Here is a 19536-nt window from a genome sequence, read left to right on the forward strand (position 1 = left end):
ACAATTTGTTTATCATATTTTCTAACTTTAAAAAATCTTCTCTAAAACTACTGAACCAATTCAAACCAAATTTGAGCTGAATGGCCCTTGGGTTATCTAGAATAAAGTTTGTGTTTTATTTTCTGTTTCTTTAATAAAACATGGCTGCCATGGCTAAAACATGAGGTAAAATCCAGTGTTTGGCTAAAACCTCAAAAACCAAAGCAAAGCATTTAAAGCAAATCTGACAGGCAACAGTAGCAACATTCCAGCAGCACCTGCATACGGGGTATATATCTCCCAATTGATTCGATATTCCCGTGCTTGCATTTCCTATCACGATTTTCTTGATAGAGGGTTACTGCTCACAAGGAAGCTATTAAACCAAGAGTTCCAAATGGTGAAATTGAAATCATTCCTTCGTAAATTTTACAGACGCCATCACGAGTTGGTTGACTGTTATGGAATAACCGTTTCACAAATGATATCGGATATGTTCCTCATGAACGTGATCAACCGAATTATACTATTTACCGGATTTGAAATCCCATAAGCAACACGACGGGTGCCACATGTGGAGCAGAATCTGCTACCCTTCCGGAGCACCTGAGATCACCCTTAGGTTTGGTGGGGTTCGTGTTGTTTATTCTTAAGTTTTCTGTGTTGTGTCATGTGCACTATTGTTTTTCTGTTTGTATTTTTTTCATTTTTAGCCATGGCGTTGTCAGTTTGTTTTAGATTTATGAGTTTGACTGTCCCTGTTGGTATCTTTCGTCTTTCTTTTCTCTTTGCTTTAATATATCGTTTAAAAATGAGAATAAAAGAAAATTATGGGTGCAATTTAAGCAGTTATAGATCTTTAAGTGCAAATAATTTAGTTTATATATTTGGTTCATCATTTCAGATTAAAAGAATTCATTACAACACAGTTATGACGAACAGGTTTTATTTCTTAATTGCAAAGTCCTGAAAAGGAAAAAGCACATACTACAAAAATAAAGTAATAGTTTTACTCTCTACATTTTAAACCAAAATATGGCATAACGAGCTCCACTACTTGCAACGCTGAGTTAGAGAACGAAGAGCGAGAACTGAATGCGTTTACAGCTACAAACACATCATCATTCTTTGACGGTTTTGTCATCTGTTTTTCAACTTCCGGCCATATATATCCTGGCATCCATAGCTGCCACGCCCCACCATATGGATAATTCTGCCAATAACCGAAAATTCCATTTATTGGTGGTGGTATGTCTGAAAGTGGAAGTCGATATATGGCAGACAAATATTTGTTTGTAACTTTGACAATTTCTTTTCCAACGGAGAAGACCACATCCCTATTATTTATATTACCATGTTCCCTTTCAATTAGTTCGTTCCAGTATGACATTTCACTATCGGTGTACATGGGTAGTAGTATGGACTTTGTAGGATTAGCTTTTGATGTACCGAAATCGGAAGTTTGCTTTAATGGGGTATCTGATATAGCATATTTGGAGTAAACCGGAGAATTTCTCCACCAAGGGATATTACAAGCTAGAAAAAGTTTCCCAGCGCTGACATCTTTCACTGATTTGGTTATGTATTCTCTGATATGAGGTTGGTGCAAACCTTTCCAGTTCAGCCTTTCAAGTGATAATCTATTGACTGCAAGGATGATCTTTTTAGCACACTTCTTTATCAAAGGTTTATTCTGAAAACAAAACATTTATTTTAATGTATTTGCATATTGTTTAATATACTTTATAGTGAAAACAAGAGTATTGTATGTATAAGTAACCAATGTCAGTGGTTCTGTATCTGCCTTCCGTGTGAAAATCAATCACGGCTAATACAGGTTCAATTTATTTGAAATTTATAAGACCCGAACTTTAGATTATGGTAACACAACATTTTTACTCGCTTAACACAGGTGGTTTCATGAGCAGCTCTGATTGTAAAATGTTGTGTACATTTCACCATATACCTTTGTTTTTATTAAGGGTATGAAATATGGTACTTTAATTCAGAGTGCATTCATTGCTAACCAAAATTTCTTAAACGTTATGTGGCGTTTGTTATATACACGCTACAAATGTAGAAACAAACACATCGTTTAATCACTGTTTACTGACCCTATTTGAACTTTCAATAACCATGATAACGCATCCACGTGTTGTTGGTAAACAGACTTAAAAGTAAAAATAACGTTCAATCATGGTGAAGTTAGAAGCAATGGTAGCGTTTGTTCTAACACAAGATGAACAACAAACTGTAGGCGTTGACTTTCTAACACAAACTACACAAACGACTAAGCGCGCACATGTGTTGATTATTTGTTTCTAAAATACGTTTGTAAAGTTGACATACAATTTGACAAACTATGCAAACGCTACAAATGCGCCTTGTTGCTTGTCGTTTGTTTGCTAAAACGCTACATTTGTTTCTAACTTCAAACAGATTAAACGAAGTATTTGTTTCTACGTTTGTAAAAAGTCTGATTACAAATAACATGTACATGCATTATTCAGTTATTGAAAGTTAAAAAAAAGGGTAAATAAGGTCTTATTAAACAATGTATTTTTCTACTTTTGTAGCGTTAAGAAAACAACAACAAACGCGACACAAAGTTTACAAATCAAGGAGTATACCACTTTTTTAAACTCGTAAATAGATGGACCAAAAAATCGGGGTATAACCAACTAAAACTGAGGGAAACGCATTAAATATAAGAGGAGAGCAACGACACAACATAAAAATGTAACACACACAGAAACGGACTATGCATAAGACAAAAGGAGTAAGTTCGGTAAGGGCCATATTTGGCCCCAATTACAAAGTTCATAGTTACAAGACAATTAATGTTTAAAGTTGCCTTAAAGACATGTGAGAAAGTTAAACAGAACTGTTTTTGTCGAAGTTTAATTCTAACACGTTGATTTTTATTTCCAAAAAGGTCAAGATAAGGAATTTTGGTGAAATTTGACCAAATCAGCTGGATTTCAACCAAATGAAGGACCAGGAAACATAGAGCGCAGGCATCGACAAGCTTAATATTCTAATAAGACATGTGAAATGTCTTCACAAATGTTATTTTAAAAGATCTTTTTTGTCGACATATGCGCTCTATGTTTCCTGTCCAATCATCTATGGCAATTTACCCATTTTCATTGATTTTATCGTGAAAAATCAATATGAGTACAACTTGTGACGTCATAATGAAACGCAGCAAAGTAAAATTTTCAACAAAATGGCTTATATCCTATCTAGTCAATGTATTAGCTATAATTTCTCGTGATATTGGTCAATAAATCCGAATTTGAAAATTACGCTAAAAAAGGGGGCCATTTTAGGACCTTATCGAACATACTCCTTTACACATTTGTATTATAATGAGTTTATATAAATTAATATTGTTTTATAAGATGCCATTGCTAGTTAACATTTCACCAGCTCAGTAGTCAGCACTTCGGTGTTGACATGAATACCAATTATATGGTCATTTTGATAAATTTCCTGTTAAAATTTTTTCCCCTTCTAAACACCTATTGATTTTCTTATCCAAGAAATAGATTACCTTAGTCGTATTTGGGACATCTTTTGGGAATTTGGGTCCTTAATGCTCTTAAAGTCTTAACTTGTACATGTTTTATGGCTTTTAAACCTTTTTGATATGAGCGTCACTAATGAAATCGTATATAGACGAAATGCGCGTCTCGCGTATTAAATTATAATCCTGATACCTTTGAAAACCAATATAGTTTTTCCATTATACATTTAAATAGTATTTTGATACATCAATTACCTTTACAATGCTTGTCCGTCCATTTCTTGTAATCGTACGTTCGAAGTACAAGTTGTAATAACCATTTCTCATTTTCTTAATTGCTTTTAAGTGGTGATTCAGCTTAACATTGTGCCTGTTGTTTAAATATATTACATATATATTTTTAATTTAGTTCAGATGCAATGAATTTGAGAATTGATTTTTCCTTGTTGGCTTTTGTCTTATATTTGCTTCGTTTCATGGAACGAAAATATAAGTTGTTTCATCAATTTAGTAAAATAAAATGAAATATCTGCATTCGCTCAGTTGTACACTTGATCGTTACATTGATATTACAAAAACACATGATCAGTTATTATTGTGTTATTCACGCGATGTTTTACTTAAATTTACGATATTTTCCAAACACAATGTTTTATCTACAGCTCAACTGACAAATGAAAACGTGTGAGATAATGATGTGTGAAGGAGAAATTTACATAATAAAGTTAATGAACTAATAAGGGTATCGGCCAAGATGTTGCTTAACTTCTACATATAAGATTTTAATCGAGATCCATGAGTGGAGCAGGATCTTAACTTCTACATAAAAGATTTTAATCGAGTTCCATGAGTGGAGCAGGATCTTAACTTCTACATATAAGATTTGAACGAATGCTATAAGTAAAGCAGGATCTTAACTTCTACATATAAGATTTGAACGAATGCCATGAGTGAAGCAGGATCTTAACTTCTACATATAAGATTTGAACGAGTGCCATAAGTGAAGCATGATCTTAACTTCTACATATAAGATTTGAACTAGTTCCATGAGTGAAGCATGATCTTAACTTCTACATATAAGATTTGAACGAATGCCATGAGTGAAGCATGATCTTAACTTCTACACATAAGATTTGAACGAATGCCGTGATTGAAGCATGATCTTAACTTATACATATAAGATTTGAACTAGTTCCATGAGTGGAGCATGATCTTAACTTCTACATATAAGATTTGAACGAATGCCCTGAGGGAAGCATGATCTTAACTTCTACATGTAAGATTTGAACGAATGCCATGAGTGAAGCATGATCTTAACTTCTACATATAAGATTTGAACGAATGCCATGATTGAAGCATGATCTTAACTTCTACATATAATATTTGAACTAGTTCCATGAGTGAAGCATGATCTTAACTTCTACATATAATATTTGAACGAATGCCATGAGTGAAGCAGGATCTTAACTTCTACATATAAGATTTGAACTAGTTCCATGAGTGGAGCATGATCTTAACTTCTACATATAAGATTTGAACTAGTTCCATGAGTGGAGCAGGATCTTAACTTCTACATATAAGATTTGAACTAGTTCCATGAGTGAAGCATGATCTTAACTTCTACATATAAGATTTGAACGAGTGCCATAAGTGAAGCATGATCTTAACTTCTACATATAAGATTTGAACTAGTTCCATGAGTGAAGCATGATCTTAACTTCTACATATAATATTTGAACGAATGCCATGAGTGAAGCAGGATCTTAACTTCTACATATAAGATTTGAACTAGTTCCATGAGTGGAGCATGATCTTAACTTCTACATATAAGATTTGAACTAGTTCCATGAGTGGAGCAGGATCTTAACTTCTACATATAAGATTTGAACTAGTTCCATGAGTGAAGCATGATCTTAACTTCTACATATAAGATTTGAACGAGTGCCATAAGTGAAGCATGATCTTAACTTCTACATATAAGATTTGAACTAGTTCCATGAGTGAAGCATGATCTTAACTTCTACATATAATATTTGAACGAATGCCATGAGTGAAGCAGGATCTTAACTTCTACATATAAGATTTGAACTAGTTCCATGAGTGGAGCATGATCTTAACTTCTACATATAAGATTTGAACTAGTTCCATGAGTGGAGCAGGATCTTAACTTCTACATATAAGATTTGAACTAGTTCCATGAGTGAAGCATGATCTTAACTTCTACATATAAGATTTGAACGAATGCCATAAGTGAAGCATGATCTTAACTTCTACATATAAGATTTGAACGAATGCCATAAGTGAAGCAGGATCTTAACTTCTACATATAAGATTTGAACTAGTTCCATGAGTGGAGCAGGATCTTAACTTCTACATATAAGATTTGAACGAGTGCCATGAGTAAAGCAGGATCTTCGCTTCTACATATAAGATTTGAACGAATGCCATAAGTGAAGCAGGATCTTAACTTCTACATATAAGATTTGAACTAGTTCCATGAGTGAACCATGATCTTAACTTCTACATATAATATTTGAACGAATGCCATGAGTAAAGCATGATCTTAACTTCTACATATAAGATTTGAACGAGTGCTTTAAGTGAAGCATGATCTTAACTTCTACATATAAGATTTGAACGAGTGCCATGAGTAAAGCAGGATCTTCGCTTCTACATATAAGATTTGAACGAATGCCATAAGTGAAGCAGGATCTTAACTTCTACATATAAGATTTGAACTAGTTCCATGAGTGAACCATGATCTTAACTTCTACATATAATATTTGAACGAATGCCATGAGTAAAGCATGATCTTAACTTCTACATATAAGATTTGAACGAGTGCTTTAAGTGAAGCATGATCTTAACTTCTACATATAAGATTTGAACGAATGCCATAAGTGAAGCATGATCTGAACTTCTACATATAAGATTTGAACGAAAGCCATAAGTGAAGCAGGATCTTAACTTCTACATATAAGATTTGAACTAGTGCCATGAGTGAAGCATGATCTTAACTTCTACATATAAGATTTGAACGAATGCCATAAGTGAAGCAGGATCTTAACTTCTACATATAAGATTTGAACTAGTGCCGTGAGTGGAGCAGGATCTTAACTTCTACATATAAGATTTAAACGAGTGCCATGAGTGAAGCAGGATCTTCGCTTCTACATATAAGATTTGAACGAATGCCATAAGTGAAGCATGATCTTAACTTCTACATATAAGATTTGAACGAATGCCGTGAGTGAAGCATGATCTTAACTTCTACATATAAGACTTTAAACGAGTCCCATGAGTGGAGCAGGATCTTAACTTCTACATCTAAGATTTGAACGAGTTCCATGAGTGAAGCATGATCTAACTTCTACATATAAGATTTGAAGGAATGTCATGAGTGAATCAGGATCTGTTTGCCACTATAGAGAAACATTAAAGTTTACCTTAGAATTTTATTTGTGTTCGTTTTCTCATTCGCTAGTTTTATGTGTGATGATTTTGGGACAGTTGTCGTTTTATTGTTTTTATATTTGATCATGATTTCTTCAGTTTTACTTTGATGTTGCTATCACCTTTCTCATTTTGAACTCACCTTCGACTCGCCCGAAGGAACTCTTCAAGAAGCTTTTCAGGTATAGAACTAAATCCTGATGTAACTGTTAAAACTTCATTCTCTGCATGAGACGGAGGCGATGTATTAACCTTTGCCGATGCACTTAAACCTAAGCTAATGAAGGAAGCTGTGTCTCTGATATAATTCTGTGCTTCTGAGCTAAGGAATTTATGGTACAACGAATTGATACTACAAAAATAGAACACAAATATGAAATGCAATTTAGTAATATTTTCCACTCACGTGTGTTCGACTGTTATTTTCGTTTTAATTCCGGTCCGGGTTTTTCCCCTGACATACTGATATACTTATTAAAGCTTTTAAAATTAATGAGTTTTCCTTTCGTCAAAAACATGTACGATTCTTACATTATAAAGTAAGATTAACAGTTGGAGGATAAAACGTAAAATCACATAAATACCGAAGAAAAGGAAAGTCTCTATGACAGTTAAATTTCATTTTCTCTTCAATTACAAACAGAATTGAGTATGGAAATGGGGAATGTGTCAAAGAGACAACAACCCGACCAAAGAGTAGATAAAACCTTTTTTGGGCAGAAATTAGTTCTTCTTCTCTAATATATTCATCTAAATTAAATGCCGATCATTCCATCTGTCAGTCAAGGCAGGGGTTATGACAATTCACATCCCCATCAAATTATTGTTTTAAGACTCAAAAATAAGATCTTTGAGAAATATATTGAAATAGTTATTTATTCTTGGTCCTATGCATTTTTCGCTATGTATTTGCTCTATTAATATATTTTCTAACGGAAGTTGAAATAGGTGTGTATTCTTGGTCCTATACATTTTTCTCTATGTATTTGCTCTATAAATATATTTTCTAACGGAAATTGAAATAGGTATTTATTCTTGGTCCTATACATTTTCTCTCTATGTATTTGCTCTTTTAACATATTTTCTAACGGAAGTGGAAATAGGTGTTTATTAGACCTCATAACACATTAAAACACATTAAAAGAAAAACTTGTCACACTCAAACTCGCCCAAATATTGTTTGTTGATCTTTGTGTAGAAACGTCTTGAAATTGATTCTATAGTTAAGCTGCGGTTTGACGGACGTATAAACAATAGATCCTTTTAAGTCGGATCTTTTATATTATTTTTGATCTAACATTCTTAATTCATTAAATTGATGCTTAACTTTCCTTGATTTTGACACTTTTGAACTATTATATTTCAGACATTTTGTTTTATTCACCATCACTCACGCATTAATTTTGAATAATTGATATCAATAAAACAAAATAAGATATTACCTTTGCTTGTACATTTGAAGTCCATCATCATCTTTAATTTGAAATCGTTTATCATCTTCAGGGACATTAGTCGTTAGTACGTCGGTATAATTCGTAAACATTTTCCTGAAATTTTTACAACAGATTTTGATAAGTAAATAACCAACTATTTTTTATCATCAAAGTTTTGTACAAAATATAAAGTATAATTGAATTACATTTATGATGGGGTACTTTGAATATCTAAAGGTATCATTTATTCATAAATTAGTATAATTATTATATTGAATGGGCATGATATAATTTTAAATTAAGATCATCAATCAAGAAATATTACGGTCGTCATCATGAGCTGATTGGCAAATAATGATAAAAGTGTGTCAGAATCAAAATATGATTTTCTTCCGCAGTCTTAATAACTTAGATCATTACCGAACTGAACAAAGAAGTAACACGATGGGTGCCGTATACGGTACGGGAAATGCTTACCCCTTCCGGAGCACTTGATTTCACTACCTGATTAGGAGTTCGTGTTGTTTTCTAATTTATGGCATTTCTTTAAGTTTTCTAATTAATGACGTATTTCTGCAAAGGTCGGACAAGTGAACTATTTCAATTGTTCATGATTACATTTGATAGTTAAAACTTATTCAGGGATACAGATCTGATAAATGTAAGCAACAACTTAGGTAAAATGTACCATTGAAGTTGACTAACTGGTTTCTGCTCATTCGGAAGTAGTTTGTAAGGAGTACTGGTACCCCCTAAATCCTTGTATCGAAGATGTGCTCCGCGTACGTGTACAGTAGTATCAGCTGATGCTCCACTGCCTAAAACAAATTTTTGAACCGGAAGTCCTAGTTCTCGTATTGTATCATACAGTAATTTGTGTGCTGAAAATATACATATTATATAAAAATATGTAATAAGTAGTAAGATCAGTTTAAATCATATCAATGCATTATTTTGATAACTAAATTTCAATATTTAATTAGATAATGCAATGTTATAGTGATTATTTATTCAAATGTATCAACAGTTTATCCCCCCTTGCAGATCAAAAAATTTCTATTTTATTTTTGTTATTTCCTACTCAATAAACACTTTTCAACGCCTAACGAACAATAACAAGGTGAACCATCCTTTTTATTATATAATTGTAAAGAGCAGTGTAAATTTTCATTTTGGCAAAGTATAAGAAAATGTTGCTCGGGAAAACATATACCGATGATCTATAAGGAAAAAAAAATGAATTGTTCTTTCCGAATATAAAGAAGCTGAAATTTAGAATTATAATTTTAGTTGATGATTTTTTTTTTAAATTTGACTCTATACTTTTTTTAATCTTACGTGTTGCAAAGAATCGCATAGCGCCGAGCTCAATATTTATGTCAGGAATATCTGGAAATTTCATCGTGTAACATCTTCCTCCTACTCTGTTAGAGTATTCGTACACAGTTATGTGTTTATTTAGGTTTCTGAGTCTCCATCCAGCGTATGTTCCAGCTATACCGGCTCCTATTATAGCTACATCATCACATGACCTCGCTTTAAAATATACATCAGAAAATACTAAGTTTAGTAAACATTTAAATATGAAATCTTTATGTTACCTGATTGCCCCAATATGAAATAAAACCATTAGATTGTGCGTACTAATTCCAGGATACAACTTTCTGTTTGAAGAATAATCATGTATGTTATTTTAAGATTATGTTTAAGGTGTCGTGTCCCTGAAAAAACTGACTCTATATAGTATCATTTGTTACTTTTATAATATGGATTGAACGTCATATATCCATGTTTTCTTCAAAGAATTTCGTTATTCTAGGACATTTGTGACTTCTGCTACAAATGAATAAAAGGAAGGCGAAAGTATTGTTTGTCCCTTTTTATATCTTCTTTTGCTTTTCCGACCCTATCCACTCGGTTTCCATTTCTTTTTAGTCCTTTAATTTTACTCCTAGGTTTTCATGAAATATTTATTTTCTCTATCGGTATGTATGGTTTGTATAATTCCTCCTTTCACAAGAAACATACATAAAAGAACATTGAACAAACTTTTGGAAACATATGAAAGTGGCATTGCTGATTAAGTTCAAAATGTTTTTTTTTTTAAAGCCGACCAACAATATTATTCATTAAACACTAGTACAACGTTATGACAAATGCAGATATGGTCCTTATAATATACCATATGCAAATTAGCCAGTTGTAGATATAAACAGAAGGAGTGTGGGATTTACATGTCAAACCATTTTTTTAGAAGTACACGTTACGCCGATTTAAATGACATCGCTTGTAAACATGAAAAAATGTCTTACTGGAATAATTATTATGTAACACCTTGTTGAAAAGGAGTGTAGCATGTATAAATTATCAATATATTTCTGTATAATGTATTGTAAAATTTCGTTTAAGTATATACTTTTATTATATAAGTTAAATTTCTTATACCATAAATATTATATCTTTATTTATTTACACAGCTACGTTTGCATAGGCACTATTTCTGTACCAAAAATCAGTAGTACTATAATTCCACTTTTGATATTCAGTATATCAGCGACATAATATTTGAACCGACTTTGATAAGTTTGAACCGAACTTATCAAGTCATCTTCTGGTTGCTGGTTAAAATAAGAAAACACTTTAAAAAGCTTCAAATACTTTTTTTCTATATTTGAAAATGTCTGTACCAAGTCAGGAATATGACAGTTCTTGTCCATACGTTTTTGATGCATTTTGTTTTTTGATTTTGCCATGTGATTATGGACTTTCCGAATTGATTTTCCTCTAAGTTCAGTATTTGTTTGATTTTACTTTTTACTTGATACAAGTGATAGCCGAAAAATCATTGATGGTAGGTAGGGAACATGAGTGACTCGTTCTATGATTTTTCATCAATGTCCTTTTCCAAGCAAGTCTGTCGGCCCGAAACCAACCCTCGTTTTTGGACTGGACTTTTACACATTTAGGATTGTTTTAAACATACGAGTTTAATAAAAGGATTGGCGGAGATGTATAAGAATGCAGTATTTATTACTCATTTTTGTAATCATTATCAAACTGCTACTTATTTTGGATGTTTGAATACGCAGTACATGTTGTATCTGCTCTACCCGTGTAAAATTTAAAATATTATACTAGCTTAGATCGGTCAGGGCTGTTTATTTGGACTGTATTACCGCGCAGTTGTAAAATTTTATCTGTGGTCGATTTGGAGTTTTAGAGTGGTACTAGTTCATAAAGCAAATTACTATACACACTTTTGCCTATCTTTGCAGTCTTCTTGTCGTGTTTGGAATTTTTGAATTGTATCAGCTTCACTTATGTTCTCTTAAACTGGATGTTTTGTTTACATTTCAAGATTGTGATAGTTTTTATAATCAAAATAGATTAACAGGATTCATTTCAAAACGTGATTATACAGATGAAGAATATCTTTTATCTGTTATATTTTACATTTGTTCGTTTTTTGTTATGTTTTGGTAATGTAAAAACCCTTTTAGACTTGTGATCAATTTATTTGGCAATCGTCAATTGTAGTGAACATGGTTGACTAAAAAGAACACCAGTTGTTCGACCTGTTAGTCAAATGCGTTTTGTTACAATATACTTTTGCACTTTATTGCCCTTTGAAAAATGTTGTTTGTGCTGTTTTTAGACTCCTCTACAACGAAATTTGTTTTACACACATACGTATAAAGATGGCGGTTTTTATCAAACGCAATTATAATTTAAAGAATTAATCATATTTACTACACAAGGCTTTTTGGATATTTACAATTTTATGACAAGTGCAGTTATAGTCTTTATAATATACCGTATGGAAAGTAGCCAATAGTAGATATGTAGGACTCAAATCTATGGCGGGTTCCAAATCTATGGCAGATTCCTAATATATGGCATATATGACGTTACAAACGTCAAACAACTCAAATCTATAAGGAATCTGATGTACAGTAGTTGTCGTTTGTTTATGTAATATATACGTGTTTCTCGTTTCTCGTTTTGTTTATATAGATTAGACCGTTGGTTTTCCCGTTTGAATGGTTTTACACTAGTAATTTTGGGGCCCTTTATAGCTTGTTGTTCGGTGTGAGCCAAGGCTCCGTGTTGAAGGCCGTACTTTAACCTATAATGGTTTAATTTTTAAATTGTTATTTGGATGGAGAATTGTCTCATTGGCACTCACACCACATCTTCCTATATCTATGGCAGATTTTTGTTTTCTCCAAATCTATGGCAGATCTAACATATAACGTCACAATTCAATAACGCCATATTACATCGTCACCGCCGCAAACGATGGCAGAACCCATAGATTTGAACAGCATTCTAGATGACAACAATTTGACGATTGTTTACATGAAGATGCGACCCATACGCCAGAAAAGGGACACAATGTGTTGTACCGGTCGAAGTCCGCTATGAACAAGGACACCGAGCTTTTTCACTAGCGGATATTTCAGAAAAGGAGTTATTAAAGTAAACATTTAACTGTCTACGGTTGGCAAAGTTTATAAAGTGAAACATGAAATTAACGGATACCAATTTTATTTAGATTGTCATAAAATAAAAAAGAGGCCATAACGATGAATAACACATTATTTGAACGTTCAAACTGTTCATTTTTATTTTTTCCCCTTTTTTTATTTATTAAAAATCCACCTTCTTGTTTGTTAAGGGACATAACGTTCATTGACCTTCATTACTAGTTGGTTAAATAAATGCACAGATTAGAAAATGTTTATTTTTACAAGGCACATCATTTCAATCTTGAAGTCTGTATTTATGTTATGAATTCATCATTTACGTGTTTTTGCCGCCATTATTTTGTTGACTAGTATTTACTGTTTATTTCACAAATGTTTATAGACATGCTTCCGTTGTCGTACATGTTCACTTGTTGCAATTTATTTTCCATAGACGTGGACACAATAAAATATCGCAAAAGATTAGGAAGTTACAAAACTTGACATAGATTAGGATTTTTAAAAATCTGCCATATAATTGGAATGGCATGACATCTTATTTGCCATAGATTAGGAATCTGCCATAGATTTGGAACCCATCATAGATTTGAGTCTCACAGATATAAATCGAAGGAGTGTGTGATTAAAATGGCAAGCCATTTTTGTCTTAAAGTACGCGTTACGCCGATTTCAATTTTAACGCTTGTTAACATGCAACATGTCTTACTGGAATAATTATTATGTAACACCTTGTTGAAAAGGAGTGTAACATGTATAAACTTTCAATATATTTCTGTATTATGTATTGTGAAATTTCGTATAAGTATATATATATCTTATATGACATAAAAAGTAACTTATACCATAAATATTATATCTATGTTTTAATACACAGCTACTTTTGCATAGGAGCTATTTCTGTACCAAAAGTTAGTAGTACTGGAATTCTACTTTTGATATTCAGTATATCAGCGAAATAATATTTGAACCGACGTTGATAAGTTTGACCCGACCTTATCTAGTCATCTTGTGGTTGCTGGTTGAAATAAGGAAAAACTCCCAACAGATGCAACTACACTCAAATAAGTCTTATATTAGGTTATCTGCATATTGGTATTATAAATACTATATTATATATATAATATTAGCTGTTCGACACAATATGAATGCTTTTGTGTCTCGTTCGCTGCGATCACTCTACAAAACACGTCATTTTGTGACTCACAGCTGATATTAACATCGTCAACATACTGACAACCTGATAATCGATACTTACAAAAGTTATTATGCCAAAAAGCTTCATAAAAGAAGATATTGTAGGATTGTCATCGTTCAAATATCCCTAAAGACCGAATGATGTAGATTTAGGCCTTCAATAGTCAGAACAATTCATTATGTAAATAGTTAGCGACAACAAGCACCAGCGTGACAAAATGTTAAATCGTTCAAACTAGAACCAAAGGTTTCAAGTGGAAAAACAAAAGCAGAGATGCTATAAACTGCAACCAACGACACACAATACATCACTGTATACAAGTGAGGGATTTAGCTAGCTATAAAACATGTGTTTAAGCTTTTGAGTTTGTCATTTGATTAGGAACTTTCCTTTTTTTTTTTAATTTTATGCGAAGTTCAGTGCGTTTGTGATTCTACTTTTTACAGACTCCTTGCTATCATTTTGCGACTCTCGTTGGTGCATTTTCTTTTAAATGTTATACATACAAATTGTTATAAAAGAAATGAACCAGTGACTCTCCTTATATGATTTTATCTTTGTAAATAAAATATAAAATATGTTTTTTTTAATACTTATGTTTCAATTTGTATTGAAAACTGCAGTTGATATTGAAAACTGAAATAAGATAAGAAATGACTTACAGGAATAACGACGTCTTTTATGGTGTCTAGCCTCTATAGCCACAACAAATATGATGAAAATTATACCAACAGATTTCCATGCAGACATATTGTAATTCTGGAACATAACTGTATGTACATATGTAACTCAGTGAAAAACATCAATTTATATTAACATTATATGCTGATCAAGTTTCTTTTCTATCACGTGTCAATTTAAAAGATCTCAACTGAAACACATTAACATAACAACTAAAAAAATACAAATGACGTGACTCATTTAATGTATGCAAATGATAGGCAACATATATTTTAAGAGGCACTTAAATGATGGATTGCATATTTTGAAGAAATAATTTGAGGACCGGTTTGACAACTTTTTTTATTTATTGATATTGATACAATGTTCAGCCATATCACTTGAGTCTACAAAATGTGTGTTGAGCATTGGATATGTAAAGTTTATCCTCGTGTTTTATTGAAAACTTGTGCATAAACCCGATTGCTTTTTTCAAATTATTTTTTTGGTATTTTGGATTCAAGTGATGGTAGGGAAAATGAGGGACTTTTCTTTAATGACCTTTCCCAAGCAAGTCTGTTAGCACTTTACGAACTCTCATTTAGTACTAGACTCTTGCATACACTGCTACTTTTGCATAGGTACTTTTTCTGTACAAAAAATCTGTGGTACTGGAAAATTACTTTTAAAATATGGTACTTTTTTAGTACTTTAAATTTATTGTAATATTTAGGTACCTGTTTTTTACAGTACTTGATTTGTACCTAATATTTGAGGTACACATTTAGTACTACACAATTAAAGTACAAATTGAGTACTTAAAATTTGAAGTACAAATCAAGTACTGTAAAAAACAAGTACTTAAATATTACAATAAATTTAAAGTACTAAAATAGTACTATATTTTAAAAGTAATTTTCCAGTACTACAGATTTTTTGTACAGAAAAAGTACCTATGCAAAATTAGCAGTGCAGGGCCGTAAATCTCAGTGAAATTCTAAAATAAAATGTTCGCTCCTAGATTAAAATACTTATCTGTGTTACAAACTGGTGCTGAAAAATGTACATTACAAGAAAATAAGCATGCAACGCGTGTTTTAAAGTTACACCGGATGAACTGTGACCGAAATGTCAATTTCCTACAATGACAAAAGAAATTACATTGTGCACATTCCATCTCTATAGATGTTGTCTGTTCAACGTCTCCACCTGAAAAGAAATAAAAAGACTGAGTTTTTGTTATTATCAACCCGCGTCACGTGATGTCTCCTCAATCTGGCGCGCGCGCTGGACCTGAAATAAAATAAAAACTTTCCGAACTTAACATGAAACTTCCCCGGAATAATATAGACCCCTTACAGAAACAAACAGACAAACAAACAAACAGACAGACAAACAAACACACACACACACATAACAATCAATCATGTTTCAAAAGGGGGGGGGGGGCAAGACCGTTTACAATTGTTTTTTTAGAAGCAATTGATTTAAATTGTAAAACGACAATTTTAACCATTCTGTTCCGTTTATATAAAAAAAAAATCCCTAGGACCCCCCCCCCCCTTTTTTTACACCCACTTACAAATGAATGTGTTTGATCAACCAATCAACGTGTTCAACCAACCAACCAGTGCATGTTTCCGTCTCATGTGTTTAATATGGAGTCCACGATCTCATTTGTTTCTTTCTCGCTTGTTTCAAGAAACACTATCAAACGTGTTGTTTAACCAACCAACCAACCAACCAATAAACCAACGTGTTTAATCAACCAATCAACATGTTTAGCCAACCAACCAACCAATCAATCAACCAATCAGTGCATGTTTCCATCTCATGTGTTTAATATGGAGTCCACGATCTCATTTGTTTCTTTCTCGCTTGTTTCAAGAAACACTATCAAACGTGTTGTTTAACCAACCAACCAACCAACCAATAAACCAACGTGTTTAATCAACCAATCAACATGTTTAGCCAACCAACCAACCAATCAATCAACCAATCAGTGCATGTTTCCGTCTCATGTGTTTAATATGGAGTCCACGATCTCATTTGTTTCTTTCTCGCTTGTTTCAAGAAACACTTTCCAACGTGTTTAACCAACCAACCAACGTGTTTAATCAACCAATCAACATGTTTAGCCAACCAACCAACCAACCAACCAATCAATCAATCAACCAATCAGTGCATGTTTCCGTCTCATGTGTTTAATATGGAGTCCACGATCTCATCTGTTTCTTTCTCGCTTGTTTCAAGAAACACTATCAAACGTGTTTAACCAACCAAACAACCAACCAACATGTTCAATCAACCAATCAACATGTTTAGCCAACCAACCAACCAACCAACCAATCGGTGCATGTTTCCGTCTCATGTGTTTAATATGGAGTCCACGATCTCATTAGTTTCTTTCTCGCTTGTTTCGAGAAACACTATCTAACGTGTTTAACCAACCAACCAACGTGTTTAATCAACCAATCAACATGTTTAACCAACCAACCAACCAACCAACCAACCAATCAATCAATCAATCAATAAATCAGTGCATGTTTCCGTCTCGTGTGTTCAATACGGGGTTCAAGATCTCAGTTTTTTCCGGTTGCTTCAAGAGACCCTATCCCAAGTGTTTAAGTAATAAACCAACCAACCAACCAACCAACCAACCAACCAACCAACCAACCAATCAATCAATATGTATGACCGTTTATTTATGACAGTTTCATTAAAACAATATGGAAGGAAAGACCTATGATCAATTATTCAAGAAGAATTGAATTTCAATATTGTTCTTACATCTCCTCTGGAAAAAAAATCCACATCCTTCTTATCAGTTATACTCTGAAACTACAAGTCTAATCGACCCCAAAATGTGCAGTCAGCAGGGCATACATGTACTAAAGGTTCATAAAACAACGTGGTGCAGATATCTCTCAAGACTTTTCCTAGAGAAAAGAAATGGCAATGCCGTAAAAATCGCTTCCTACACTGCTACTTTTGCATAGGTACTTTTTCTGTACAAAAAATCTGTGGTACTGGAAAATTACTTTTAAAATATGGTACTTTTTTAGTACTTTAAATTTATTGTAATATTTAGGTACCTGTTTTTTACAGTACTTGATTTGTACCTAATATTTGAGGTACACATTTAGTACTACACAATTAAAGTACAAATTGAGTACTTAAAATTTGAAGTACAAATCAAGTACTGTAAAAAACAAGTACTTAAATATTACAATAAATTTAAAGTACTAAAATAGTACTATATTTTAAAAGTAATTTTCCAGTACTACAGATTTTTTGTACAGAAAAAGTACCTATGCAAAATTAGCAGTGCAGGGCCGTAAATCTCAGTGAAATTCTAAAATAAAATGTTCGCTCCTAGATTAAAATACTTATCTGTGTTACAAACTGGTGCTGAAAAATGTACATTACAAGAAAATAAGCATGCAACGCGTGTTTTAAAGTTACACCGGATGAACTGTGACCGAAATGTCAATTTCCTACAATGACAAAAGAAATTACATTGTGCACATTCCATCTCTATAGATGTTGTCTGTTCAACGTCTCCACCTGAAAAGAAATAAAAAGACTGAGTTTTCGTTATTATCAACCCGCGTCACGTGATGTCTCCTCAATCTGGCGCGCGCGCTGGACCTGAAATAAAATAAAAACTTTCCGAACTTAACATGAAACTTCCCCGGAATAATATAGACCCCTTACAGAAACAAACAGACAAACAAACAAACAGACAGACAAACAAACACACACACACACATAACAATCAATCATGTTTCAAAAGGGGGGGGGGGGGGGGGGCAAGACCGTTTACAATTGTTTTTTTAGAAGCAATTGATTTAAATTGTAAAACGACAATTTTAACCATTCTGTTCCGTTTATATAAAAAAAAAATCCCTAGGACCCCCCCCCCCCCCCCTTTTTTTTACCCCCACTTACAAATGAATGTGTTTGATCAACCAATCAACGTGTTCAACCAACCAACCAGTGCATGTTTCCGTCTCATGTGTTTAATATGGAGTCCACGATCTCATTTGTTTCTTTCTCGCTTGTTTCAAGAAACACTATCAAACGTGTTGTTTAACCAACCAACCAACCAACCAATAAACCAACGTGTTTAATCAACCAATCAACATGTTTAGCCAACCAACCAACCAATCAATCAACCAATCAGTGCATGTTTCCATCTCATGTGTTTAATATGGAGTCCACGATCTCATTTGTTTCTTTCTCGCTTGTTTCAAGAAACACTATCAAACGTGTTGTTTAACCAACCAACCAACCAACCAATAAACCAACGTGTTTAATCAACCAATCAACATGTTTAGCCAACCAACCAACCAATCAATCAACCAATCAGTGCATGTTTCCGTCTCATGTGTTTAATATGGAGTCCACGATCTCATTTGTTTCTTTCTCGCTTGTTTCAAGAAACACTTTCCAACGTGTTTAACCAACCAACCAACGTGTTTAATCAACCAATCAACATGTTTAGCCAACCAACCAACCAACCAACCAATCAATCAATCAACCAATCAGTGCATGTTTCCGTCTCATGTGTTTAATATGGAGTCCACGATCTCATCTGTTTCTTTCTCGCTTGTTTCAAGAAACACTATCAAACGTGTTTAACCAACCAAACAACCAACCAACATGTTCAATCAACCAATCAACATGTTTAGCCAACCAACCAACCAACCAACCAATCGGTGCATGTTTCCGTCTCATGTGTTTAATATGGAGTCCACGATCTCATTAGTTTCTTTCTCGCTTGTTTCGAGAAACACT

At 33.2% G+C, this 19536-nt stretch overlaps 1 protein-coding gene across 1 annotated transcript; it reads right to left on the reverse strand.

The window, feature by feature from the left end:
* Positions 1 to 988: 988 nt before the first annotated feature.
* LOC134692635 (aplysianin-A-like) lies at positions 989 to 14826 on the reverse strand. The gene is made up of 7 exons (XM_063553093.1): positions 14739 to 14826; positions 9733 to 9930; positions 9083 to 9275; positions 8404 to 8508; positions 7104 to 7313; positions 3764 to 3878; positions 989 to 1672 (listed from the first exon to the last, which is right to left on the reverse strand). The coding sequence occupies exons 1-7, from the start codon at positions 14824 to 14826 to the stop codon at positions 989 to 991; spliced, it is 1593 nt and encodes a 530-aa protein (XP_063409163.1).
* Between the last annotated feature and the right edge of the window lie 4710 nt (positions 14827 to 19536).

This window comes from Mytilus trossulus, chromosome 12 (genome assembly GCF_036588685.1).
Source record: "Mytilus trossulus isolate FHL-02 chromosome 12, PNRI_Mtr1.1.1.hap1, whole genome shotgun sequence".
Lineage (NCBI taxonomy): Eukaryota > Metazoa > Mollusca > Bivalvia > Mytilida > Mytilidae > Mytilus > Mytilus trossulus.

Bases quoted from the DNA above. Each gene is read 5' to 3' on its own strand.
- LOC134692635 (XM_063553093.1), bottom strand. From the start codon at position 14,826: ATGTCTGCATGGAAATCTGTTGGTATAATTTTCATCATATTTGTTGTG. The intron at 8,509-9,082 runs GTACATTTTACC...TAAAAATTTCAG, and splicing joins CCAGTTAGTCAACTTCAATG to GAAAATGTTTACGAATTATA. The intron at 1,673-3,763 runs GTAATTGATGTA...TTTTGTTTTCAG, and splicing joins GACGGACAAGCATTGTAAAG to AATAAACCTTTGATAAAGAA.